The sequence below is a fragment of the Castanea sativa genome, chromosome 1 (genome assembly GCF_040712315.1).
Source record: "Castanea sativa cultivar Marrone di Chiusa Pesio chromosome 1, ASM4071231v1".
NCBI lineage: Eukaryota > Viridiplantae > Streptophyta > Magnoliopsida > Fagales > Fagaceae > Castanea > Castanea sativa.
The window spans coordinates 23,982,042-24,010,025 of NC_134013.1; the positions used below are offsets into that span (position 1 = coordinate 23,982,042).

The 27,984-nt window shown below is 34.2% G+C and overlaps 1 protein-coding gene across 2 annotated transcripts; it reads left to right on the forward strand.

The window, feature by feature from the left end:
- Positions 1–4,593: 4,593 nt before the first annotated feature.
- Positions 4,594–27,574, forward strand: LOC142611781 (serine/threonine-protein kinase STY46-like). 2 transcript variants are annotated; one of them, XM_075783923.1, is made up of 16 exons: positions 4,594–5,211; positions 6,894–7,008; positions 11,791–11,903; positions 12,106–12,225; positions 14,683–14,755; positions 16,740–16,850; positions 17,489–17,539; positions 18,484–18,623; positions 18,723–18,830; positions 21,751–21,824; positions 22,531–22,706; positions 24,618–24,713; positions 25,456–25,536; positions 25,663–25,713; positions 27,014–27,154; positions 27,253–27,574. In XM_075783923.1, exons 1-16 carry the CDS (start codon positions 5,039–5,041, stop codon positions 27,280–27,282), a joined length of 1,653 nt encoding a protein of 550 aa, XP_075640038.1. In that variant the 5' UTR covers positions 4,594–5,038; the 3' UTR covers positions 27,283–27,574. The 2 variants fall into 2 exon arrangements, with proteins under 2 accessions (XP_075640038.1, XP_075640044.1); XM_075783929.1 differs by lacking the exon at positions 4,594–5,211 and adding an exon at positions 10,256–10,305 and having other exon boundaries at positions 6,901–7,008.
- The last annotated feature ends 410 nt before the right edge of the window (positions 27,575–27,984 follow it).

Consider the following 27,984-nt stretch of genomic DNA (forward strand, 5'->3'; position numbering starts at 1 on the left):
AACTCCATTGTAAAACCTTTGATTTAGGAGGCTCGATAACATCAATAGAAACTCCACTCTTGAAAGGCATCGACACAACTCCTCCCATTTGCATGGGTTATGCCAAACCATTTGAAAGGTTGAGCCAATAGCACAGATTCTCACAAGGTTAAAGATCGAAATTTTATAGAAAAAATAATTAAAAATTAGAGGTTGGTAGGGATCTAATTTTAGCCACCACATGTGGTGGTTCAAACCCCCATACAACACCTAAACCACACCCTAAACAAACCAAGCACTGAACACTAACTAATCTCCCCAAATAACTTAAACCAAACCCACAACTTCTAACATCAAAACCTAGCCACATCCATCAAATCCAAGTTAACAACCTTGATCAACTTGATGAGCTCGCATCTTTAACTTTGTCACTTTGCTTGGATTCGATACGATCATACTTACCAATACCCTAACCTTTTCGATTGTACTCTACCTTTTGCGATAGTTCCATGGCTCCTTGCCTTCTTCTTCTCAATGATGAGCTTGCATCTTCAACTCTATCGCTTTGTTCGGATTTGGTGTGTTTATACTCACCAAAGCCCTAACTTTTTTCGCCTCATACTCTACCTTTTACATTACTCCCATGACTCATCACACTTGCCTTTTCTTCGATTGAAGCTACATCAAGATCAGTCTCAGAAGCTTTGTTCTTGATCCTTTCACCTAGATCCATACTAACAAACTTAGATCCCTAACACCTCAACTTGAGCTTTTGATATTGTTGTTGCTCGAGCTTAGGTGTTTCGTAAAATTTGGGTCTTTGGTAAAATGAAATTTCATTCGAGTTTTTGATCCTAGTTTTCAACTTCCATTTCTTTAGAATGAATGCGGAAAATATTTTGGGGAAGAATATAGAAGTTGTTCATCCATAAAATGATGAAAAGGAAAATAATGGTTTAATTTATTTTTTTACATTTTAAAGAATTATTTTATTTTTAAAAAGATTTATTAAGTTTTTTAATTACATAAAATAATTAAATTAATGTAGTATGGGGGGTAAAAGTGCTTGAATAAACGTTTGGGTTTTGGGCCTGATTGGTTGGTACAAGTCCGTTTGATCAAGGTCTCTAGGCTCACAGGTCAGTCCGCATTATAGTAGTCTGAGGAGTTGTCCGAGGAGGAGTATCTCCTCAGACAGGCCTAGCAAAGGCCCTGAGACTTGCTAAACGGCTTAGAGGCAGAATTCTGGAAGAACTGGTGGGTAAAAGTGTGATCCAAGCACCCTTTAGAAGCAAGAACGTGTGAGAAATATCTAAGGAAAAAGTTGCTACCACCACATTAAAGGCCCTGCATCTACCTCCCTGGCCGCATTAATGGAGAAATGACCTCTGAACAGTAGAATTCAGCCTTCCTGCTATTATTTGAAGACTTCAAGAAGGTGATGAATGTGACAAGTATCTAAGAGGAAGATTTGTGTGACATGTGGATGAAATAGGGAAGAAGAAGAAGTATATAAGAAGACGAGAGAGGAAAGGAGAGGGGAATCTTCTTCTTGGCTGAAAAACTAAGAATTGTAATTTTTTGCTTAGAAAATGAAATACTATATAAATTGTCCTCGGCTTACAGCCGAGGACGGTTTTTTTGTTACGTCCATCTATTACTTGCATACACAGCGGCATTCTAGCCTGTTGATCAACTTTCCAACATCCCAAACTTAGGTTTCAAACCCATACTCTACAAATTTTATTGTATAAGGCTCTTTGGGCCTGAGCCCATCACTTGTTTTTGGGTCCGGGTACAAATTGTGCACTTACATGTAGCATGAGTTAATTTGGCCAAGTAGCACATGTGTAAGTTTTGTGTCATTTAACAGAAACATAATTACGATATTAGCATAAGAACTACTAGTTAAAACAAACCCTTAATGTTAAGGGAGCGAATCAAAATTTTTAAATATTAAGAAAGAAAATTAAAATGACACCAAACTTCGCTTAGCTTTGTCTCAAAAAAAAAAAAACTTTAAATGTGTATTTTGCATTTTAATCCATTATAAAATACCTAACATGTCATTAGAGCATTCTCAATGGCTATTCATAAACCTTAAAAATGCATAACAGATTATACAGTTCATCCAAATCCACAAAAAAACCCCTTGCATCGGCTTACGCATTTTGCATTCAAAATTTACAAATTGCTACGATATTCTTCAAAGATACATGCTTTTGTAGCCGTTGTGCAAACTCATATTTGAGTTTATAGCTGCCGTTGTTGATGGGTGTAAAAATGGTATAATGTAAATAATATATTATTTTAATGAGGTGCACTGCAAAATGAAATATGAGATTAATGGTGTATTGTAAAATATAAAAAATACTTATATAAAATAAATAAAGTGTCATTTTTTTTATAGGATAAATAAAGTGACTTTTAATGATTTAAAATGTTTATTTATTTATTTTTGGGTATAAGCCAATAAAAATAATTTGGTTATGAGCTCATTTTGAAAAGAGTAGTGTTACATCCACAACATTCTAACAAAATTTTTACAATAAATCATAGGTGATAAATTGTTATTAGTTTTAATTTTAATAAATATCTTAAATTATTTTTTTGTCCACCCATAACAACTAATAACAACTTGCCACTTATAATTTATTATTGAAAATTTTGTGAACATCTCTCTTTTGTAAAACACCAAACCTAAAAATGTTGAGAAATGTTACGTCCATAAAACTTTCACAATAAATCCTAGTTGATGGGTTGTTACAGGTTTTTAATTTAAATCCAACATTGAAATTACTTTGTTACCCATTAGAAAGAGCAATTAACAAATTGCCACAGAAAATTTATTGTGAAAATATTGTGGACTTAACATTTCTCATGTACTTCTTTTAGCGTTTCTTTCTTGACAATGACCATGGTCCAATTAATTTCTCAATTCCAAAACATAGGATCCATGGCCAACCCTAGATTCTCTCACAAGTTTATCTGATCCTATTATTCCAACGAAGCTCCTTAATGTCCAGTTGTCCAACCCTTTAATTACCATTGTTTACTATAAATTTTTTTTTAAGTCTTAACCAGCCAACAGGCTTTCTCGAAGCGTATTTGCACGAGGAAAATCATAGGTGAAACAATACAACCCAATCACATAAGCCACACAACCTAAATATTAGCATTTCTTCCATCTCAAGATCAGCACGTGCTGAAAATCGAAGCGGCTAGTCTCTTATTCCTTTATGGCTTGTTTGGGAGTTTAGAGAGGGAGGAGAGTAGAGGAGAGTAGAGGGGAGGGGAGTAGTGGGGAGGAGAGTAGAGGAGAATGATTACCCTCTACTTTGTTTGGATGTTTTTATAATTAGTAAGGGGGAAGGGAGTAATTAGCCCTTCCCCTTGTTTTTAACATTGTAATTTTATAAATATAATAAGGGTAAATTAGGTAATTCACTTTATTAATAATTTTATGTGCTCTACTCTCCCTCCAAATCTCTCCAATTTGGGGGAATTAAAAATGAGGGGGTTGGAGATAGTTGAAACCCCTTCAAACCCCTTCAAACCCCTCCCCCTCCTTCCTTAAAAAACTCCCAAACAAGGTAATTGAATTACTCCCCTTCCCTCTACTCTACTCCCCCTCCTTTTTTAAACATCCAAACAGAAGAACCAATTAATTAAGTTATAAGGTTCTTTGACAGTTAAAATTCAAACACTAGGCAACTAAGAGTTTTAAAATTCAACTTATTAGTATTTTTTAGAGTAAAAAAAAGAAGAAAACATTTTCAAGGTTTAAATTCTCCTTCTATCAATCATCAAATCATAAAGGAATAATTTCATTCCTTATCAATGAGAATGAGATAGTCAAGAGCCTTAAAATTCAAATACTGAATAGTTAATTAATTGAGTTACAGAGTTTTTAACAAAGAAATAAAGTTAAAATTCAAACACCGAATTACCAAGTGTCTTAAAATTTAACTGATTAATATTTTTTAGATTTAAAAAGAAAAGGGTTTAAAATTCCCCTTCCTTCAATTATCAAATTATGAAGGAAGAATTCCATTCCTTGTCAATGAGAATAAAATATCCTAAAAATATCATAGGCGAATAAAATGATAAAGAAATTTGCAACACGTTTAACAAGTTTATGGGCGTCCCCAAAGTGACAGTGCCCCCATAGAAGAAAACTGGCAAGTGGAATCTAACAGAGTCCGTAGTAGACTAGTAGTGTAGTACCCAAAAAAAACGCCAATTGCGTGATAAATAACACAATAATGGCATGACCGCACCTGATCCTTGCCCAGTTGATACGAAATGGCCTTCTTGTTGTGAATTCCATTTTTTGAGTCTGCAACAAAAAGTCTTTTTGACGAGTCTGAGACCCAATCCAAACGTCTGCAAAAAGTCTCCACCGTGAATTCCCTCCAATCCCAAGGGCATTTCCGTCACTCCAGCCCTCCTAAGCTTTCAATTTTAAAATTGCCAAAAAATTCACAAACCTATCCACTCCACACCTCTTTTAACTTTTTCTATCGGTCAAAAAAAAAAAAAAAAAAAAACTTTTTCTAAATTTTTTTACATAATAATTGATTAATTAAATCATCAAAATTAATAATTTGGTCCGAAACAGAATTAGAAAAAACTGAAAAGTCTACGTCTAGGCCATCGCGGGGACCATGTCCTTTCTCTCTGTTCTTTTTCTTGAGTCTTCTCTTCTTCTCCTCAATACTATCTCCAAACTTCAAACCCAAACCCAAACCCAAACCCAAACCTGACATTCTCCAAAAACGTGCCCTCTTTCTCTCTCTAGAAAGTACTACCACTCAAACTTTCAACTCTGTCTTTTTTTTTTTTAATTGTTATTTTTGGACGAAAATACCCTCCATCTCCGTACAAAACTCTTGATTCTATTTTTCTACAGTCAAAGATCCCTTTGCTGCTAAAATCAACCTTCAGGAGTTTCAGATTCTCTCTCTCGGTCATGAAAGTTCTGCTCAGTACAATACTAACAATAATAGTAATAGTAAAATAGCAGTGAAAAAAATAAAAAAAAATAAAAAATTTAAGTATGGATTTGATCGAGGGCGTCGGAGAGAGCTTGTCGCCGCCGCGGAGTTTCGGCGGTAACGATGTGCGAAACGACGTGTACAATCGATTGGTGGAGAACGGTCACGAAGAGGCGGTGTCGAATCCTGACTTTCGCGACCTCTTGGACGCTCACTTCAATCGCTTGCCCCCAAGGTACTCTTTCCAATTTCATCTCCCTTTTTTTCTTCTTCCTTTGAATCTATGTATTTTTTATTGTTGTAAACCTGATTGCGATCACTTTGTGAATCGGTTACGAATGGATATGCATGAATTATCAGTGTTAGTTATATAGGAATAGATTGTATATATATATATATATATATATATATATATATATATATATATATATATATATATATATATTTTGACTAAGTATGATGACTTGGAAATTATTGAGATGTTGAAGATAACAAGTTTGTGTTTCTTTTCTTGCTGTTTTTGATTATTTTTTTTTCCCTCTTTCGGAATGGAATCTTTCAAATCAAATTCCGTGTTTTTGGGAATGGTTTTACTTATGAAAAAAAAAAAAAAATGTTATAAGAAATTGTGTTTTCATTTGAGAGATTATAGGAGGACTGTAGATTTTGAATTTGTATTGCCAAATGCATCACTGAGACGAAGAAGAACCGAGAGACTTCAAAACATACTTTAAAAAGCATTAGACCGTGTCACGTTGAATGGCAGTGCGCTATTAGCAACTAGGAAAACGCCAACACAAGTAACCAAATGTTTGATCACAGCAACTGGGCAAAGGAACTAGTTGACCAACACTGCAGAAGAAGTATTCGGATTGATACGTAACTTGTTATCGCGGCACTTATATCTGCAAAAAATGTCATTACCGATACTCATCTTTAAAACCTTCTTGCGCGATGGAGGGCATTTCTCTTAAACCGGCCATGGTAGATGTGAGCTGCCCAAGCAATTTTAAGCAATAAGACTTACAAGCTTTTACCCTTCATTTTTGTTATAGGGCAATCCAACTCTGAAATCAATCACATCTGTAAATCTTTTGTCCAAATATCTCTTAAAAGATCCCTAATTTCTAAAGCAATTGCTCAAAACCTGCCAGAAATTTCATTTATAACTTTGGTTCTTTTATTTATATTAAACTTCGTAACAATCTGTCTTTAATAACCTACGAAGCTATAAATGCCAGCCTAGGGATATACCGTGAAAATGGGATAATATAATTTCAGGGAGCTAAAGGAAGTTTCCCTCTAATAACTTCCAAGTTATATTCAATGTATAATGCCTGACTTTGACGGCAGCGGGAAAAGTGTCATTCCAACTGACAGCAGGCAAATAATCTTAATCAAAGGACTCTGTATTTCCATGGAAATTCCAGTCTGCCGGTAGGCAACTTCAATCATATCTTCTGAATAGCTTGTGAGCACTTTAGAATTGGCGGGGAGGGCTGCATTATGCATCATTTGTCTGTTCCAGATGACCTTTAGGGTGCCGATTGGCATGTCATAAGAATATGTTTATCCCTCTTCCACAATTGTGTTTTGCAAATGCTCTAGCAATTTTACTTATTTTAAACATCTTTCTCAAATTCCCGGACCATTTAGCAGGTTCCTTCACTATCCGAAAGCTTCGTCTTCTCAAAATTGGTTTTTTCCAAGCATAGAGAACCATATTGTGGAAAAGCTTAGATGTTTGTTAATATGGACAGAAATTTTGCATTTTTTTTTTCCAATTCAAGGAAAAGAATTTTTTTAAACTTTGAATATGTAATTGTAAGTAGTATGGTGAGGATAGTTTTGTGTTGAATGAAGCCTTTTATCTTGTGGGTTGATAAACTAATAGCTTTACGTTTTCTTTTTCTTCAGTTATGGACTTGATGTAAATATGGAGAGAGTGGAAGACATTTTATTACATCAAAAGATTCTTGCAATGGCAAAGGACCCAGAGAAGCGTCCTGTTTATCATATCCGTTTCTTGGAGGTTAAACCTTTCATTTGATTCAATAACAACATTTGGATTATTATTTTTTGTTTAATTAAATTTTCTTCAAGTTCAAGTGGAGAACCTATCTCTTTTGACGCATTTGTTATGCACAATGAGGTGTTTGGAGAATATAGCTTGATTTAGGTTTTCTCCCTACTTTCTTTCACATTAAATGATCATCAAAGAGGAAAAAAGAAACAAACAAGAAATGTTTGGACTGAGATATACATATGTTCTTGTTTCCATATGATATTGATAGAGACAGACGAATGCATTTGATCATAAATTTGTTTGATCTCAACTATATGTCTAAAGTGTTTAGATAGCATAACATCAGGGCACTTAACACTGATAGAGATGTATATGTGTATTACTATTACCATATGCAGACAGCGCCCCTTCAGATTTGGTTATATAAGAAAAGCTGTTAGAAGAAATAAGGATAAAGAGTAACTGATTTCATGTGAATCTTTACAAATCAAAGTGGCAACTTAATGACCTTTTCTTGTTGTATGCTTGATTATATTGTGGAGTGCTGGGCTTAGAAATGCTATGGGCACTATAGCTATCAGTAAAAAATGTGTAGATTTGGAAATAATAACCTATCAAAAAAGGAAATAATGCCACACATATGAGGAGCTCTGGTAGCAATGGCTATGTACTTCACTGTAATTTGGGTTGAGATACCTCACTAATTTTCTTTTGAATAAAAGGTGTTAAAATAAGGGCTTTTTTTAACGAATGCATAGTGTGGAGTTTAATATGAGTGTCAGTTTAGTCCTTGCAAGTTGTCCTGATTTGAGCAATTAACCCTTGGACTTTAGGTTTGAGACAAATTAAACATGTTGTTAGTATTTTCCTTTAAAAGATTGATGGAGCTAATCGCGTGATGTGCACATGTTTCTACCACATCTTCAATAATTTTGAAATGCCATTATTACTATGTACACCATTACGTGATTAAATCCATTAGGCTTTAATGGAAAACATTAACCAAAAGCTTGATTTTTCACAAACCTGAAGTCCATGGTGTTAATTGTTCAAATTGATACTCACATCAAAGTCTACTGGTGGTTTTTGGTAAAATCCCCTAAAAATAAAGACACATAAATCCATGTTAGTTTGGTGTTTTAAGGCTCCTCAGAGGGCTCCTTTGTATAGACAGCAACTTGGGGGAAGATCCTTACATGTGACAATCTCATTAAGAGAGGCTACACATTACTAGGATGGTGCTGTATATATTGGTGCAGTGGAGAGATGATGGATCATTTACTGATACATTGCACTATTGCTTGTGATTTGTGGAGTTTTGTTTTTAGATCTTTAGGGATTCAATTGGTGTTACCAAAAAAGTCATTGATCTTTTGTTAGGTTGGAGGAATTGGGTTGGCAAACATTCATCGGATATTTTGAACTTAGTCCTTTTATGTTAGATTTGGACATAGTAGAGGGAACTGAATCATCATACTTTTGGGGATACAGAAAGTTTGGTGACTCAATTGAGAACATTGTTTACTAAATGTTTGCTGATTGTTCTCATTTGTGGGGTTTTACTGATACTAATTCCCTTGCTAAATTTAAAGAGTTGCTACACTTCTGCATATAATATCTCTTCCTTATAATTCTTTTGGCTTCTTTTTTTGATAAGTTTATGTACATGAAGTAGCCTTTTTTCAGTAAAAATATCATTACTTACAAAAAAGAAAAAAGAAAAAAAGAAAGTGCGTTAGTAGTGCATTATGACCTCTAATTAGTGCCAGAATAGGAAAGAGGCTGAAGTGGAAATGAAGAAAAAGGCAAAAGTTGTGCACAATTTAGATTACTGCAAAGATAGTGAATGTTGGCGTTAGCATTTATGATTTGGAATGTACTTTCTGATAATTTGTTTTTTGTTTGATAATCATAATGTTTTATATTGCTATAAATTTATACATCTTTGTTACTCTTATCACTGCTTGGAATTTTAAAAGCAGCTTAGTTAATGTGTTGATATTGATATTCTGTTTGGTTAACAAACAGGGGAAATCAGATTACTGTATGTTTTTGTTAGAATATTGGGAAAGTGATTAAATTCACCTTTTCCTATCAAAGCTTTTGGGAGAATTGATTATTTATCATGGTATCAAAGGAGGTGTTCCTAAGTCTGAATCCCTGTTTTCACTCTACATTCCATTTAAAAGTAAAAAATCCCATGTGTTGGGCTCCATTTATTAAAGGGAAGTCTGAACCATGTGTGAGAGGAAGTATTAGAATATTGGCTAAGTGATCAAATTCACCATTGCCTATCAAATCAAATTTTGGGGAGAACAAATAATTTATCAGTCTTCTTTGATAATGTTAATAGACAAAAGAACTGTAGTGACTTATTGAATCTTGTGTCTGTAATCTTTTTATGCAGTGTCTTTTATTCTTAGTCAGTAGTGTATCCATCAAGAAGTAAAAATATGTGTATATGAAAAGACTATCAAAAGATTCCTTTTCTATGTAATAAGGTGTATATAAACATAGGTTGTTCATGTTAATAGATCCAGTTTTTAGGATTTCAGAGAATGCTAGTGAGTTTCTTGCAATCTTCCAAGGAAGCTAATGTCAACACCAGTAAGAGAAGATGGTAATTGCACACTTTTCTTGCTGGCTTTGAGGATCCAAAATAAATGTCTTCCCGTCCTTTCTAGGATGTCCAAAACTAAGTGTCCTCATTCTTAAAGTTGATGTATTCGTCTGTTAAGTTTCCCATCATACCCTTGCAAAAAAAAAAAAAAAAACACTCATTAAAAGTCATGCCTCATCCCCACTTCTCAAAGGACATTATAGGCCAATGAGCTCTAGCTAAATTGGCTCCTCCTCCCCTTGTAAGTTCTTGGTGGAGGGTGAGGTCATGGGTGTATGTGTAACTTACCAATAATTTTTTTATTTTTTATTTTTCATTATCAACCGTGCCTTTTTGATATTCTATGAATCAAAAGAAAAAAGACCCTTATGACAGTGAGATAAAGTAAACAAATTGTCCTGGAAAGTAATTTAGATTTTCTATGTTATATATTTATTATAGAAGCTTCTGCTCTTCAGTACGTAATCATTGTTTGCAAAAAATTAAAATAATTTTTTCCACCGCTTTAGTGAGAGAATCTATGTCTCTATTTGTGTGTCTAGAGCTATGCATATATAACCCTTGTAGGTAATTTAGTATATGAAACTTCAAATTGTTTCTAATTGAAAATATTTCAATCTTTTTATTTTGCAGGATCTTGAAAAATATCAGTAAATTCTTAACTTATTTTATCTTGTGCTCCAGTACGTAATCATTGTTTGCAAAAAATTAATTTAATTTTTTCCACTTCTTTAGTGAGAGGATCTATGTCTCTATTTGTGTGTCTAGAGCTACACATATATAGCCCTTGTAGGTAAATTAGTACATGAAACTTCAAATTGTTTCTAATTGAAAATATTTCAATCTTTTTATTTTGCAGGATCTTGAAAAATATTAGCAAATTCTTAACTTATTTTATTTTGCAGTGATACATAATTTATTGAAGCAATATATTGTTTATTTTTAATTTATTTTTAATTTTATGTATTACTGCAATTTGCACAATCTGTGCTATCTTATCTATTTATAGTCCTGCTTTTTTTTTTGTTATATATAAATAAAAAAAATAAAATAAGAAAATGTATTCAAAATAAATGGCCACAAAAGAAGCTTTTTCTGCTCTGGTTAGCGCTGATGAGTTCTCTAGCTCAAACGGCACTTCCTCCTTCCTAAGAAAGGGTGGAGGGTATGGTTGTGGGTTCAAAACCTACTTGGTGAGTGTGTAACCCACACCCACACCCACACCCCTCCTCTTCTTTTCTTTATCTTTTTTCCGTTCCTTGAAGGTTGCATGCGTAAACTTACCAATAGCAAAAAAGAAAACAGAAAAAAGAGAGTAATCTTTATGTCTGATTAGGCATATGAACTTCTTCTAAAAAAATTGAAACCCATTCTGTCCCCACACGTTCATTCTCACTTTGATCCTGCACTGTTATTTCCAGTTCTTTACTATTTTCTTCTTATCAAAAAAGAAAAAAAAAGTTCTGTACTATTTTCCTGGTCAGGCCAATTGCATAGTGGTCGAAATGCATACATTACATATTTCCCAGACACATGGCCTAATTTCTATTTCTCATGCTCAGAATCCCCTATTTTCTACCTTAGATTTAAAAATGATATATTTTTTGATTGATTTGGAAGTGTAATCTTTATATAGTAAATCTCTTTGGAACATACAACAACCAAGCTTTAGTCCCAAAATTTTGGGATTATATATGTATACTTAATAGACTCAGAATTGGTCACATGAATTCTTTTCCACCATTTTATTCTATCCGATGTCATACCCTTTGTTGCCTCCTCGTAGGAACATATCAAAGTTTGTATTTCATATCTGCTTTTAGTTAATGGCTAGCTTTGAATTGTTGTTGTTGTTGGTAAGATTTGATCTGGCCCAATGCAAGATCAAGTTTGCATGCCATGTAATCTATATGCAGAGAACTACAATCTAAGTGCACATGCCGATTTTTCACTCTATAAATCTAGAAATCCTGTCTACCATTGTATGCTAAAACCTTGGAGAATCATACTTCAATGAACATTGTATTTTGTTACCCTATGTAATATTGGTTTTGATCTTTCCTTCTCTTTGCTTCTAGTCATGTACCTCAAAAATTTTCCCCTTGTTTGCTTCTCTATTTACTCATGTTAATCATCTTGAATTTTTTTATTTTTCTCTTTTTGGGCAGAGTATGTATACTAGAACAGATAGTGATGATGATCAGCAATTTATAAGTGCTTTATCTACCCCAAGGCCATCTTGTGATACTTCTGATGAAGGAGTCGTGCCAACACATAAGAGGTATTCCACATTTGCTGGTCCTACCTATGTACTTGCTTGAAGTCCTCTTTATTTATAGATTTATTTTTTACTTGATGAAAAAGTGGTAAACTTTCTCATTTTTTGTGCCTGTATGGTTCCAGGGACTGTAGTTCTAATTTTCAGGTTGTGTTTGTGTTTGTTTTTTTCCCTGCATTACTTATTAGTGTCATTTCTGAATTAGAATCAAGGATTGTGCGATTGACTTTGAACCTTGCTCTAAGCTTGAGGACCTAAATTTAGATGTTAAAAGGAATCCTGAAGACATGGAGGAGAGATGTCTTACAAAGAACCATTCTGCAAGGTACCACAGCAAATCTTTGTTAGCATTTCTTCTGTTTCTCTGTTATTTCTGAATATTTAAGGCACCGCTGTCATTAAGCAAGATTGTCCTACTTTTGAGAACATTTATGGACAATTGACCTTTTTGTTGGTGCGGTGGTTTTAATATGTAGTACTTTGATAATTTCCAATATGTTGCTCTCTGATACTTTTTTCACTTACAGAATTAGGGTTTTATTTTATCAGTAACCATTTTATCTGAAGTGAAAGGTCATATTGAAATTGAAGCATTGGCAGTGTGATGGAGACAGCATCCTGATATAATAATAAAGGTTCAATAATTCTACATGCTTGGGTGATTCACCCATTTAGATCTGCCCCTGCACTACTAATGAAGCAAACACCACTCCCTATTTTCTGGTCCCCGGGAGAGGGGCCGGGGGGTTGGTGTGGGAAAGGGAGTTGGAGAAAAGCTCTCTGATGTCTCCTTCCTGCAATAAGTAGAGTGATTGAAAGTCCCCTGTAATTAGTTGATACATGATTTGATACTCAGGTTAGCATGCGGAGTAAATATTGCAGACTTTCCATTTTCCTAGTATATTTGTCAATCAACTCTTGTTCTTGCTAACTTATTTGAGGCAGAATTAGCTAAAATGTCTCATCTTAATAACCTTCTCAACAGCAAAGAAGTTCTTTGCAAAAAAAAGTAGTCTTAAACACTTTATGCATTTATGCTGTCAATAAAATCACTGGATGTAATTGTGGGCTATTGATCAATCAAGAAGCTGGCCCGAGTCAGCAATTTCTTCTGTATGTTTGTAGATGACTAGGCTTTTTAGTGAGGTCTTTTACTGGTGCTTGGCCTGTATGTTGCAATCTGGTGTAGTTGTTTCGGGGAATGAATGAAGTGGTTTATACCTGTTATGATGCCATCTGGACAGAATCATCAATTGGTTTGCCTAGGAACCATTTGTCTCACTAGGTTCATTAAAAGTTCATTCAGCATTACTTGCAGTTCACATTAGTGTTTTTGAGTTTCCTTTTGATGTTTAAAAATGAGAATTGTCTCAAATTAAACAACAGATATGTTTAGGAACAAGAAAATTAAAGGGCATTTTTTGATACAGCGGTCCCATAAAATATGGACAAAGTTTATATGCAACCAGTTTTGAGGAATTCCTCCAAATGGGTTAGGTGGCACATTTTGAAGTTGACATCTGTCCTAAATCAGTCAATTTTACGAAACACTCTTAACTAGTCAGACAGAAAACAAAACCCCAACCCCTATCTCTCTCCACCGGTCTCTCCCCTCACCCAACAAAGGACCAGTCTACAACCCCAAACCATACCACCACCACAACCACCAGCAAAACAAATACCACATAACAAGAAAACAGAGTAGCTGAAAATGTTAAGAATAAGACGTCAATCATATTTGATATGCCAGTCTTGGAATAATAATAAACATGCATGTCATTGTTTATGTAATATATAGATGTATACATGCAATGCTTTGAAATAAAGCTCATATTTTTAATTTTATAATTTTAATAAGAAAAGCTTATTCTTGTAAATTTTTAATGTGCTTAAGCAATAACACATCAAACGTGAATGTAAATGAAAACATAATAGGCGAACTGTAAAATGTAGAATAAGTCATGGGAGGAACAGCTTGGAAGAGAGATTTGACTGTTTTTTATCCTTGAACATGAGAATAGAATTCTTATCAGACACAAAAAGTAGAGCCTCATGTTTCTTTTGTGATCTGCCGAAGGCATATTTACATACATTTGACCCATAATCCTCTATTGAGTTGAGTTGTTTCTGCATTATGTTTTCTAACTGTCCTGTTTTAGAAGTATTATAGTATTTATAAATTGTGTCCCCATCTTTGAAAACTGTCACTAGACCTACTTGTGTTTTGGAGTAAAATGTAATCATCATATTTTTTGCCTTGATGGATTCTCCTACATGAATTGCACGTGCTGCATGAAACACAAAATTTATCCCTCAGTTGGCCCTCATAATAAAATCATCATATTTTTGGCCTTGATGGATTCTCCTACATGAATGCACATGCTGCATGAAATGCAAGATTTAGCCTTCGGTTGGTCCTCAGAGGGTGTGGCTATAGAGCTGATTTGTTAAAAAATTAAGAACAAAAGTATTGTACCACCTCTTCCATGAAGCTTTGAGCCATATTAAGGGCCAACTGATGGCTAAATTTCGTGTTTCAAGTGTCATGTATAATTCACGTGGTAGAATCAATCAATTGTAATGGAAAATATGACAAGTTTCTTTTTACTCCAAATCACGGGAAGGGGTAGTGATGGTTTCCAAAAGATAGGAAGATAATTTGTAATTAACCCTAATCTCTGGGAGATAATTTATAATGTATTCAAAGATGAACTTTATGGTGTTAAACAACCTTTACCATCTTTCAGTAAGTTAAGTTGACCGTTGGTGAAATACAATGCAGGCAAGAACTTTCACTTGTTCCAATACATGAAGTAATATTTTCTACTATTGACAAGCCGAAGCTTCTAAGTCAGGTATGTTGAGGCAAAACATATAAAATTTATTTATTATCAAAGTTCATATTACTTTTTCAGTTTATTTTTATTAGAATAATAGTTATTAAAATTTGATATACAACTCTTTTGGGGTCAGGTGGTAGTTTATTGCAGTATCAGTGTAGGTGGTTTTGAATTTGAACTATGTCTCCACTCAACTTCCATTTTAAAAAAGTTAAAAAAATCTCACATGTTGGGTCCCACTTTTTTTTGGGGGGGGGGGGGGGGGCTCACTCATGATAGGGATTGTTAGAATATTGTTTAAATTATCAAAATTCACTTTCATAATAGCTTAAGCTTTTGGGATCAAGTGGTAGTTTATCAATCTTCATCATTGTCATGGTTTTATATGAACTAGTAATGGTCTCAAATGAAGCAACTAATTTATGACTAGGGTTCCCCAAGCCGCTTTTATATCCAATATTTGTGTTCAAATTTTCAAACATCTAATAATATTTTTTTTTTGTATGAGATGAACTTGATGTAGTAATACACTAATACTCCTAAACACCCATTCCCCCCCCCCCCCCCCTTAATAAAATAAAAAATAAATTTTTTTAACATAATTCCATGAGTTTAAGATCATAAACTGAGTCCACTGAGGGCAATTCTTCTATTTGGTTGTCATAAATTTTTCTAATTATTGAAACTTCTTTAACGTTGTAGGGTTCGTGGTGGCTTCGGTATTTTTACTATAATGTTTTCACTTGAACAATTACTCTTGGTATTAACTAATAGGTGCAGTTTCTAAAATACCTAAATGCAATGTATTTTTGGTGTTCAAAGTAACTTTGCACAATTGGAGTTCCCATGGAAATATCTCTGATTACAATAAAGGTTGTACCTTTGCACAAAACTCACTTTCGCCGGGTCTGGGAGAATTGATTGGTGGGAACGTGACCCTACTGCCTGTGACAGGGTTGGAATTAGACTTTTTATTTTTAGCATCTAGGTGTGTATATATTAAGGTTGCAATGGGGGCAGGGGCTGATTATGCTGAATATTGTGATCTGATAATGGGGGTAGTTGAGTTGTAAACTTTAGAAGATTAGGGTTAGACAAGATGAGAGAGGACTGAAGGAGGAAAAAGATTATAAAATAGTATAATTACATACATTCATACATATTAGAGTGATATGGCATGATTACAAGAATATCCTTAAGGTTATACAAGGATGACAAGTCAATTATAAGATAATTTTGTAACCACTAATTTTAACAGAGGTGGATGAGCCCAAAGGATGGGTTACAAAAAGGTTTTGTAGAAGGATGCCATAATGTTTGTGGTGAGTGTTGCTGGAAATGGTTGAAGTTTCATGGCCCTTGTGGTCTGGTTGGTGGTGGTAGAACAGGCGGTTGGGGTTAGGGTGGCTGAGTTTGTGGTTGAAATAGTTAATGGTGACCACAACCACTGTGGGCAGAGGTCCCGGAAAGGTCATAGACATTCCCTTGGGAGCCTCTAAATAAAGGGTTGACACTTCTCCCCAAATCTTTCCAATAGAATGCAATTCATTTGAATGAGCTTATTTTATCTTAAAACATGAAGTACTACTTTTTAAAGCATCACCTTTTGATGATATAGTTGTACTTTTGTACAACAAACAAAATAAGCTGATGCAAATAAGCTCTTCCAAACACACGCTAGATTTGTTCAATTCACCCAAATCTTATATTTCTTTTATTTTAAAACTTTTATTTTTTGATATATATATATATTACGTTACTTGCACTGAGGGAAGAAACAGATAGGTTCATATCAAGTTGGATTAAGACATATTGGTCTTGACAAACTACAATATATAGTTCCTTTTCTGAACATAATTTTATTGCATTAAGATAAACTTATACCCTTCAGTTTTCTGACAAACTCCATTGGCCTTCAAGAATTATAACTACCATGAGAACTACAAACTGGAAAAACATCAAGACTGAAGTTTTATAACCAGTTGTTATTTTCTGCTAGCTTTCTGCATTGCTTTCGGATATAGGACTGAACATCCGTGAAGCACATGTATTCTCAACAAATGACGGCTACTCTTTGGATGTGTTTGTGGTGGATGGGTGGCCTCTTGAGGTACTTATCATATTCTATTGATTTATTGCCTTTCACTTTGCCATTTGTATTTTCAGGATTTTGTTTCTCTGGTGTTATTTTTCTTTTTACATAATTTGAATTACAGTTACTTAAAATCTATTGCCTTTCTTTGCTTTTTTCCAACTGTAATGCTCTAAATTTAATTGTTATAATGTTTTTCCGTAATATTATTCCTCAGTTGCATTATGATATTACTTTACATCAGTGGATGGGCACATCGTCGTGGTTTTGTTTCTTCACTTGTAATGCCATTCAAAAAACCAGAAAAAGAAAAAGAAAAAACCAAAAATTTCAATTTTGTTATTGATTGTTAATTATAAAAAAAGTTGTAATTAATTGTTGCATATTTGCAGAACAATTGATTTGTGTCAGTAATTATTTTTTCATTGACATTGTCATACAAAGTTGTTTTTTATTTTTTTAATCATTAATAAGTCAAGCCCTTACATTTGATGAGTCTATCATGTTTGTGTTTCAAACTGGTTAAATTAAACGAATTGTGACTTATCCAAGGACCGTGACCTTGTAATATATTAAGGAGCATTGTGATTATATCCTTTTATGACAGGGATCTTTGCTGAGTCCAAATGTTGCTGACTTTGCAATGTTGTGGCCAGGATACAGATGGTTTGGTTGAAGCTATGGAAAAAGCAGTTGCTAAAAGTGAGGTAATTTGTGTTTCAATGTAATTATAGTCTGTTGTTTGGTTTCATTTATGGGTTCTTTGGATTTTGAAATCATATCCTGGAAGAATGGTTCTCTGTGGCTATGAGCTTGTAGTGTATGCATAGAGATTACAAAACCAGAAACACAGTTAGTATCCGGTTTACTTGAATAACACTCTTCACATAAGTCTTGGAAAGGAGTCAGTACTGCCACTTTTATCAAAAAATTAAAATGGCTCCGACTCAGAGGACTTTCCTGGGACTCTTTTATTTTGTTTTAAAATACCATTTTCTTTAAATTTTCCCTCAATATTATTTCCTGGGACTTAGCTTCTCTAATTGTGAATCTCTCTCTCTCTCTCTCTCTCCCTGTGCTCCATCATCTCTTCTTATCTCCTAATTAATCTACTTCTATCTTCTTCTTTGTGTTTTGTGTGTGTGTGTGTGTGTGTGTGTGTGTGTGTGTTTTTTTTTGTTGTTTTGCATTTGAAATCATTAAAATAATAAATAGAAGTTTTGTGCTTTTCAAATTAAATCACATGATATTTACTACTTTTTTCTTTATATGTCACTGTTGCATTTTGTATATCTTATAAAGCGTAATTGAATTGTCCTGGTCTGGTAGGTGGGGGTATGACTTCATAGTTTTGAGCATTTGGGTTCAATCCCCAACCCCACTATTCTTATATGTTATACAGCCCTCAATAGAACCAATTTGCATTTGACAGTTTGTGTCTATCTTTTGGAACTAAAGTATTTTCCTTATGTTTCTGAGCCAAGATCTCAAATTTCCCATTATTATAGGTTGTTTGGTGCAATTGTGATGTGTAGTGTCTTATTTTCTTGTCCATTTTTTTTTGGTCCCAGTGGATCATTTTTATATCCATCTCTTTATCTGCTCGTAAGTGAAAAATGAAGATCAGTGAAAGTGTAATTTGGAAATATAGGGATCATGGTCACGTTCTTCATATTCTCATTCAGCTGTGGAAAAAGCATTGTCTGCAGAAGCAATATCTGGAGATTGGGAAATAGATAGAAGATTATTGAAGATAGGAGATAGAATTGCATCTGGCTCTTGTGGAGATCTGTAAGTTGTGTTTTGATTCTGTTGGTCAATTACCCCTACCTCCAAAAAAATAGTCTCTTATTTATGTTGCTCACCATTCTATTGCTTTTTATCTTAAAGGTATCGTGGAGTTTATCTTGGTCAGGATGTTGCTGTTAAGATTCTTAGATCTGAGCATTTGAATGATGCTCTAGAGGATGAGTTTGCTCAAGAAGTGGCAATTCTAAGGTGAATAATTTAGTAGATGTTAGAAATATTGTTGTACTTTTAATTCAATTGTCAGTGTTTTTTTGATATATCTTGCTTAGAAAATCATATGACAATGTAGCAGTCTGTAAACATTCTCTATCCTAGTTAACTTCTATATATTCTAATTTTTTAAAAAATCTTTCCATTCTTATTTTCCTTGATCCACTTGGCATGGTTTAAAAAGTTGAACATTGATAGACCTTAGACCAGAAAAGCGACAGGTTCAAGGTTAATGACCAAGTCCGACATTATGTCTTATCTTATTTTCCTAGATCCACTTGGCATGGTTTTAGGAAGTTGAGAATTGATAGACCTGAGAAGTGATAAGTTCAAGATTTATAAGTCCAAGTGGTGTTTAACCGAGATCAGCCATTACGTCATAAAAAAAAATTTTAATAGTTTGTTAATTTAATAATGAACTAAGTAAAATTTAGTGAAATTTACGTAAAACAATATTAATGATTTTCAAATAATCTTTCCCAATGTATATAAAAAAGCAAGATGATAGAGAAACCTAAAATATGTTATCACAATTCAAATGATATAACCCACAAAAAAACTTTCTTTGTAAAGCAGTCTGCTGTCCACTCCAATTTGAATTCAATAACCATGTTTTTGGTCTTATCAAGCCCTACCAACCACTTATTTCTTTTTCTCTCTCAATCATCATAAGTTTCTGAACATTAAGGTTCCAGTAAACCTTGAAATAGGATGAAAATTAAAATAGAAAGATGAAACTTATAACCAAGGAGCAAGGTGACTTGTAATAAAGATGAAGAAGAAGGTGACCAACTAGTTTGTGAGAAGGAGAGACATGGCAATGGATTGGAAGATCAATTGATCTAAGAGTGAGAGCAAGGCAGGTGAGAATGGAGAGAGAGAGAGAGAGAGAGAGAGAGAGAGAGAGAGAGAGAGAGAGGGGGTGATGGCAGTGGGTCTATTTGGTATGGGTGGGCAGATCAGCAACTGAGGCTATAAACAATGTCATTGAAGTCTTATTGAGAGAAAAAAAATCCTTTTGAGACACTAGGGAAAGGGAGAAAGATGTTTAACACTTGTGAGACCTGTGAAAACTTTGCTGGTTGAGAGGTTCAATTGCAGGTTGAGAGAAGGTCCTTCTAGTTTTAAGGTGGAATGGTTTTGGAGGCTCAATTGGGCTGTTTTATGTCTCGGTTTATGATTAGGCCAATCTGACCATTTATTATGGTACAATTTTAAAACCGTGCCTCTTAACTTATTGAGATATAGAAAATAATAATAAAATTTCAAAATGCTAGCTTCCTCCTAAAAAGTATATGATTGGTTTGGTTCCAAGTTCAAGCAAAAAAAAGCATTTGTATGAAAATTTTCTTTTTCCATGTTTTTTATTTTTTATTTTTTTATGTAAACATATATAGATACATGTGTTCTCTAAGTATATGATTGGCATATTAACATGTTAGTCTATTCTGTCAATGAGTGCATTGACCATGTGTACTCCACCTTATGCTACTTCCAAAAAATCTTGCACTGAAATCAAAATATAAATTTATATGTATTTAATGACAAATTTGCTAGAAGACATATGGTACAGTAGTATGAATGATATGTGCAATATATTCATTCTAAATGTAATTGATGTTTAAGTGACAGCTTAGTGGTAATAATGTTCTTTATGCTGTCCCATGTTTGTGGTTTGCACGCCACCTTCCCCCTCCCCCTCTCCCTACCCCAAAAGCTACCTATCAAAAAGGGGAAAAAAAAGCAGTTGGAAAATATCTTCATTATTGGTCGTGGTACCTGTCTTTGCTTACAAAACCATGTAGTCTGATGTTGTAAAATCTTTCCACTTCACAGAACTATATACACTTTTTTTCCCCCCCGGGATAAATAACAGAACTATATACATGTTATTCTCCAAGTTATTGAGTTAGTATATGGTTGCACATTTTTATACAATACATGATACAAAAAGCACGCAAATGTGCAAAAAATTATATGATCCTGATATGATCACCTTTTTGAGGTTTACTCTCAGATCATTGGTGGGGCTTTTTGTTGGCAAAAGCCATTGTAGTGCTTATTGTACACATGAAGGCTCTTAATTGGGAGGATTTAGTATCTAATCATTAAAGGATATATATTGCTTAAGTTCTTACCTCCAATCCAGAATTGGAGATTGAGGTTTTTGCATTAATTGTACTTCCTGTCTCTCTCAACTATTGATAAATAATTTTTATGTATCATATTGAATCTCCCTTTCTTTAAAAGAACTTAATACATTTGAAATTAACTAGAAGTTGATTGAGTCAGTATTTTATTCAAATGAGAGCTTCGGTTCCTGCATTTGCGATCATACTCTTTGGCCTGTATGGTAAGTTCAGCATCATGCTGATTTTGTGAGCATTGAAGATGCAATTATTATCGTTCATGCTTGAAGGGGAAAATCAAGAATACATTATTCTTCTGAAAAATATTTTATTTAATGTCTTCTTCATAATGAAGGAGGTCATCAATGAGAGGACGATGATTGAAATTAATTTCCTTTAGTCTCTCATTCATAGTGGTAGAAACATCTCCTTTTTATAGGTTAGTAACTAAACAAAATCATGCAATCGATTTTATAGAGTTATGATCATTGAATCTTCTATCAAGTCAGCAATAATACTGCCAGTTTGTGTCTAGCAGTTATTAATTAAAAAGCCCAGAATGTACGTGGTTACGTGTCTTGTTCCTTCATCTTCATTATTTCCACCTCGCAGTAATTTCAAAATATTTTAATTTCTTGTCCTCTTGGCATTCCTGTAGCTATGGATTTGTTTTTGGTCGAGTGTCAAGAGTACTGCTCATCATTGTCATATGGTTATTGACAAACTTTTTCGTTATCTTTTTATTTGGGCTTTTGATTATCTGAATGCAGGCAAGTCCGACACAAAAATGTTGTTCATTTTATTGGTGCGTGTACAAAGTTTCCACATCTGTGCATTGTAACAGGTAGGGCCTCCGATTGGAAACTCAAATATTTTTCCTTTGGCTCGGATGAGTATTTTTCATATTCCTTAAGTAGATTCTTTTGTGGCTACTACTACAAGAGAAAAGGAATGAATTTAAGATGTTTAAAGTAGTTTTCCTTGAAGTGAGTTGGAAATACATGATAATATTTTCCATCAGCATAATTCACTCTAGTAATTACACCCCTAAGTTTTTTATTTAAAAAATATTTTTATCAGTAGACTTTTATCGACATACGAAGAGCTGTGGAAAAAAAATCCCCCTTTAACTTTCTAACTGGAGAAAATTATTCCAAAACAATATAAATTGCTTGGGTTGTCTCTCCTGTGGCCTGTAATATTAGGGATCTTTCACTATTATCACTCACTCAATATTTGCTGTTATGTGCTGTTCAGGAAATCAGTCTGTTATGAAGTTGCGTTTCTGAGGAACTTGTCATTTTTCTCTTAATTTAAAATATGACTACTGCATATTCTTCTCTAATTATTTTAAGCAATTTTCTTTGTAATCCTACGTAATTATGCTTCTTTTGCATAAATGTTGAATTTTTATTTTTATGTTTTTAACCTTTGGAGTTTGGCTGTTGGGACTTGCTTGTAATTTATGTGCTTATTTCTTTTTAAGTCTTCTGTCCTTTTTCCTCTTTAGTAATCAAAAGACAATTCATGGATTTTGGTCTTCCTTGCAGAGTATATGCCTGGAGGAAGTCTCTACGATTACTTGCATAAGAATCATAACATCTTGGAACTCTCTCAGTTGCTGAAGTTTGCAATTGATGTCTGCAAGGGCATGGAATATTTGCACCAGAATAATATAATTCACAGGGATCTGAAGACAGCAAATTTGCTGATGGACACTCAGAAAGTAAGAATTTATGAAAATTATTTGAGTGACTGATAGCTATAGCATCTTCTAAAGTATAGAAAATGCACAATGATTGAAACCCTTGGGCAAAATTATAAATATATTTAGATGCTTGTATCATTTAATGATCCATATACCAGGATTTTGCTTGACTAAGTGGTGGTGAAGTGGCAAAAGTATTCATTTTAGTCTTAGGCTTGAGATTACCGAAGGAGCTAAGTTGTCATCCTTTTTTCACTTTTTCCATATTGGCTTTTAGTACTTGGAATCTTTTTCCCAATATATTATTAATTCCTACATTGTTAAAATTGAAAAGAGGATAGCGTATCATCCCATTCTCAAACATTCTTCTGGTGATTCCTCCAGTGGGACAGAACATTGTGTATGTGTATCCAGTTTAGAAATTATTCTCCTAAGGATTGAGGTCTTAGTAATTAAATTATTTGTTGACGTCTGAAGGTGGATCGGATGATAGGTTTCAATTTAGTAAAAGCTTCTTCAGTATGTAATTGTGATCTGTTTTATTGGAAGTCCACCATAATACCAATGAATGGATCATGAAATTGGCTGAAAGAGTGAGCATTCTGAATCTCTTTTTCAATATGGGATCTGAAAGAAATAAATAGAAATCCTATCCAGAATGTTAGTGGAGAATTTTTTTTTCAATATTATGTGCTTTAGTTGCAATATGGTTCTGTTGTCATGGTTTCAGATAGTGCAGCAATGGTGTAAATTTATTATTGTTTATGCTTGTATGAATAATCATCAATGGAAAGCCTGGGTGACTGGTTTGATTGGGTTGGACTTCTTGTGCCACGATATTTAATTCATTCTTCTGAAGAAGTATCTTATATAGTCCAATGTACTTCATAGATTTTAAAAACTGCCGATTTACAAACAACCTTCAAAAAACAAATTAGGTATCTCATTCTAATTTAATTAGGTGACACTTGTCCTAGAGAAATTTGCAAACTGTATGGAAGAAATTTGAATAAACTATATGGTACTTAATGATGATTCTTTATCACTCTGGCCAATGGTGCAGTTATACTTTCAAGAAATTTATGCCACTGGTAAAATTGTTTTTGAAAGTAAATCTAGATGTTGATGTTAGGATTGATTATTCCCCCTTTTGGTTGATATACTAAATTTGTTATTGTTTAGTCTTGCATGAGTAATCATCAATGGGAAAGCCTCGGCGACTGGTTTGATTGGTTGGACTTCTTGTGCTAGGATATTATACCCAATCTTCTGAACAAGTATCCATTATAGTTCAATGTGCATCATAGCTTTTAAAAACTTTCATTGCACAAGCAACCTTCAAGAATTGAAGTAGGTATCTCATTCTAATTTAAGTAGTTGATTCTTATAGAGTCCCAGAGAATTTTTCATAGACTGTATGGTACCTGATGTTGATTTTTATATCCAAATGGGCAATGGTGCAGTTCTTTAAGAAATTCAATGCCTCTGTTAATTGTTTTCTGTTAGTAAATGTTGATGTTGATATTAGAATTGTGCTTACAGACTTACAATAATTAGTTGGATTATAGTTTAATGGAATTTACTTTTAGAAAATTATCATCATCATTGTTATTTGGTTCCATGATTTTCTAGTTTTTAGATTTAGTATTTTGATTGTTTCTGCATGTGATTTCCACTGGAGATCTCATTTCTTGCAGTGAATTGTGAATCTTTGTCATTACTATGCTCATCCTTATACATATGTTATTGATCTTGCCATTATCATCCTGGGATAATATTTTGGTAGGAATAAGTATAGATTTTTTATGGTAAGACTTCTAATATTGATTGATTGTTCCATCTGCTTTAATCTCTAATCCAGTCATTTAAAGAGAGGAAAGGTTTCTCAATCATTTTTACAACGAATAATTTTGTATTTTTGGTCTCAAGGTTGTTAAGGTAGCAGATTTTGGAGTTGCTCGATTCCAAAATCAAGGGGGAGTAATGACAGCAGAGACGGGAACATACAGATGGATGGCACCGGAGGTCTGTTATTTAAGTTCAATATTTTTATGTACTTTTTGAGCTTTCAATTATTAAAATATTGTGTAGTTTTTTTAGATCTTTATGATGGCTCCAATCAAGTATTGATTCACTTTTTTATACTTTCATGGTAAATCTATCTCTTCCCACTTGTTTTACAGAGACCCTGTCTCATATTTTCTTCAGTCGTGACTTAGGTGCTTGATTTTTCTTTAAATTAAAATGAGCTTATTGATTCTGTATCTTTTATTTATTTATTTTGTCATTGCTCATCATTGACAGACACTGTTGGCATGTCCTCACCACCCAACCTCTTTCACTTGCAGTCTTAAAGATTAATTCCTTGAATGAAGTTGTCTTCAGCTTACTTTTTTGGTACTTTGTAAATTACATGTGCCTCTTTCTGCAACTAATTACAATCATGTCTTCAAGAGAAAAATGTTGGATTCCCTTATTATCTTGGCATGTCATTTGTGAGTATACAGGCATGCTTGCTTTGCAATTTTCCTTATGCTGTATTTGCTAATGCTTTAGTAGCCTAAGCTGATGCAGATCTTTCCTAGAGTGATAATATGTACTTGTTTTGCTTCATTTCGTTCTCTGCCAGGAAAAAACTGGACCTTATAGCTTTGATTTTATATTCATTTTTTAATGTACTTCAGTTTTTTACACATGCAATATGATGTATTTGCTAACTCCTTATTTACTTCTGATTTTTCTGTGGAATGCTGTTCTTTTTCACAAGGTTATAAACCATCAACCATATGATCAGAAAGCAGATGTATTCAGTTTTGCAATAGTACTGTGGGAGCTAGTGACAGCCAAGGCATGTCCTCCTGTTAAAACAACCCTCAACTTATGTGCTCTTTCTTTCTAAAACAGTTCAATTTCAGTGATTTAAAGTCATAGATGTCAACATAATTTTCATTCATATAAGGTCTTTGTCTGGCAGGTTCCATATGATACCATGACTCCACTTCAAGCTGCCTTGGGTGTGAGACAGGTTTGCATATCTGTATTGCTGAGCCATGATTTAGTATTAAAGCTTTTGCATCTACTATCAAATCACTGATGAACTTTGTACTGGATAAGTTGCTCTGGAAACATGGCAGCAACTTAAACCATTCAACCCCCACACCCTGTGGGCATGTCTGCGGGATGAGTAATAGTAATACATATTTGCATTGTGTATCATATGCGTGCCAGATGTTTGTCAATCTCTAAAGTCTAAAGCTTTTCGCTGCTTTAGAAATTTTGTTAAACTTCTTTTACATCTTAGCGGATCATCCAATTTAAATTGAATGAATCAACATCTGGCATGTTAATGCCTGATATTGAACGAACAGATGCTAAATGTTGACACTTCTAGATGAGACTTGAGAGAGGTAAGCCTTGATATTAGGGCAGTTTGTCCACCTGCTCCAACCTGATTTGACTAGTTTTTATGGCAGTAGGAGGGTGGCAGTGGGTTGGTTGTTTTGAAACCTGCCTCTTATGGGTCAAGTGTCGGTTTTCCCATCTGGGAATCTGAACCAACTGATTCCTTCCATCCCAACTGCCCTTGCCTTCATTTCCAGCAAGATCTCTGCCCAGATAGTGCCATTGTTGCTGGATCTGCAACTGCAGTCGTCTTTAGTAGCTTTCAACCGAATCTGACCGCCACCCGTGGACACCCGCACGATTGAGCCGCTGTTTCCGCTCTGTTGACAGAGGGTTCTGTCCTCCCCCACCTGAGCTTAAACCCGATTCGACTTATTCCATGGGCACCCCCTACTTGATATCATGGCTTTTGAAATGACACTAATAAATTTCGGTGTGCACCTTGAAATAGAGTTTATAATAGTTGTAGAATATACATGTATATGACAATTTAGGCTCATTAAGATTGGAAAAATATAATAATTTAAAGATTAAAATGCAGTTTAGTCCCCTGAAAATCACAACAGTTGTCAATTTAACAAACGGTGTAAATTTTAGGGGACTAAACTGTATTTTAGCCTAATTTTAATATCATTCAGGCTCTTTTCCTAGAAGATCCCAAAATATTGAGTCTTAAAATCTGGTTTTAAGATACTTAAGACATTGTTGATATATTAGCATCTTGAACATCAAGAAAGAATAAATGTAACTTTATACACAATTTGGGAAATTTGTGGAGGCCAAATATTTCTTTTAGATTTCTTCTACTTCTTCTCCACTATAGCATGTTAATGCCTATGAGAATCTAGTATCTTACACAAAAAGAGTTGGCTGAATACAAAAGCAAAGCTTCTGAATTTGTGTTCCTGTAATCTACTTTCTAGGGACTGCGTCCAGATCTTCCCAAGAATGCACATCCCAAGCTGTTAGAACTAATGCAGAGATGTTGGGAAGCGGTTCCTGATAATCGGCCTTGCTTCTCTGTGATAACATCTGAACTAGAAACTCTCCTTCAAGAAGTTCAGGTACTCCCTGAGCCACAAATGTCATTTTCCTTTCCATTAATTATTCATTTTTATTTATTTATAGTATATTACATTTAATCCCAATATGTACATTTCAGAGAACTTCAGAAGTAGCGAACGGTACTTGAACATTCCTAGTATGCGATATTCTAAGCGGCTCATTTTCAGGCATGTGGGTGAGGATTTTTTCTTCTTGTTTTTGGTTCTTCAGTTAGATATGAGGTAATTTTGTACAAACTGAATGGAAAATTCAGAAGCCTGTGTAATACAAAGTGAGGAGATTTGTATTCGATGTATACACTTCCAGGGACTGTAAGAAAACCACGATAAAATCTCGGTGAAAATTGTTTTGAGCAATGGTCATACTTTGGAGTGGATATAAAACAATTACACTGGAACTAGTGCATGCCTTTTGTGACTGCTTCAGGTCTTGGCTTTTCAGCATTTCTGCCCCTATATTTGATTAGTAGACTTGTTTTGACTAGTTGGAGCTGGATCGACAGCCAGGCAATCCTGTACAAATTTGATAGTAGGTTCTCTTGCCTAAATTGACTTATTTTCCATTCCAGGATCTGTAGTGAATTATGACCGAATGGAATCAGTTGCATAGTCTTACAGTTGCATCTATCTATAATTTTAAGACCACTCTCTAGTCATGCAGGATTCATTCCTGTTCCATAAATTTATTTGTCACAGCACAGACTAAGGCCTGGTCATAGCTATGTGAACAGACTAATATAATGTAGTTCAATATATGAAGCAACTGCCAAGTTTACCATCTGAATTCAGGGACATCTATTGTGTACCATTTCCTAATCATTTGTGGCTTA

Excerpts from the sequence above, each read along its gene's own strand:
- LOC142611781 (XM_075783923.1), top strand. The coding sequence starts at position 5,039 with ATGGATTTGATCGAGGGCGTCGGAGAGAGCTTGTCGCCGCCGCGGAGT. Across the intron at positions 18,624-18,722 it reads TCTGGCTCTTGTGGAGATCT|GTATCGTGGAGTTTATCTTG; the intron begins GTAAGTTGTGTT and ends TTTATCTTAAAG. Across the intron at positions 22,707-24,617 it reads TGCTGATGGACACTCAGAAA|GTTGTTAAGGTAGCAGATTT; the intron begins GTAAGAATTTAT and ends TTTGGTCTCAAG.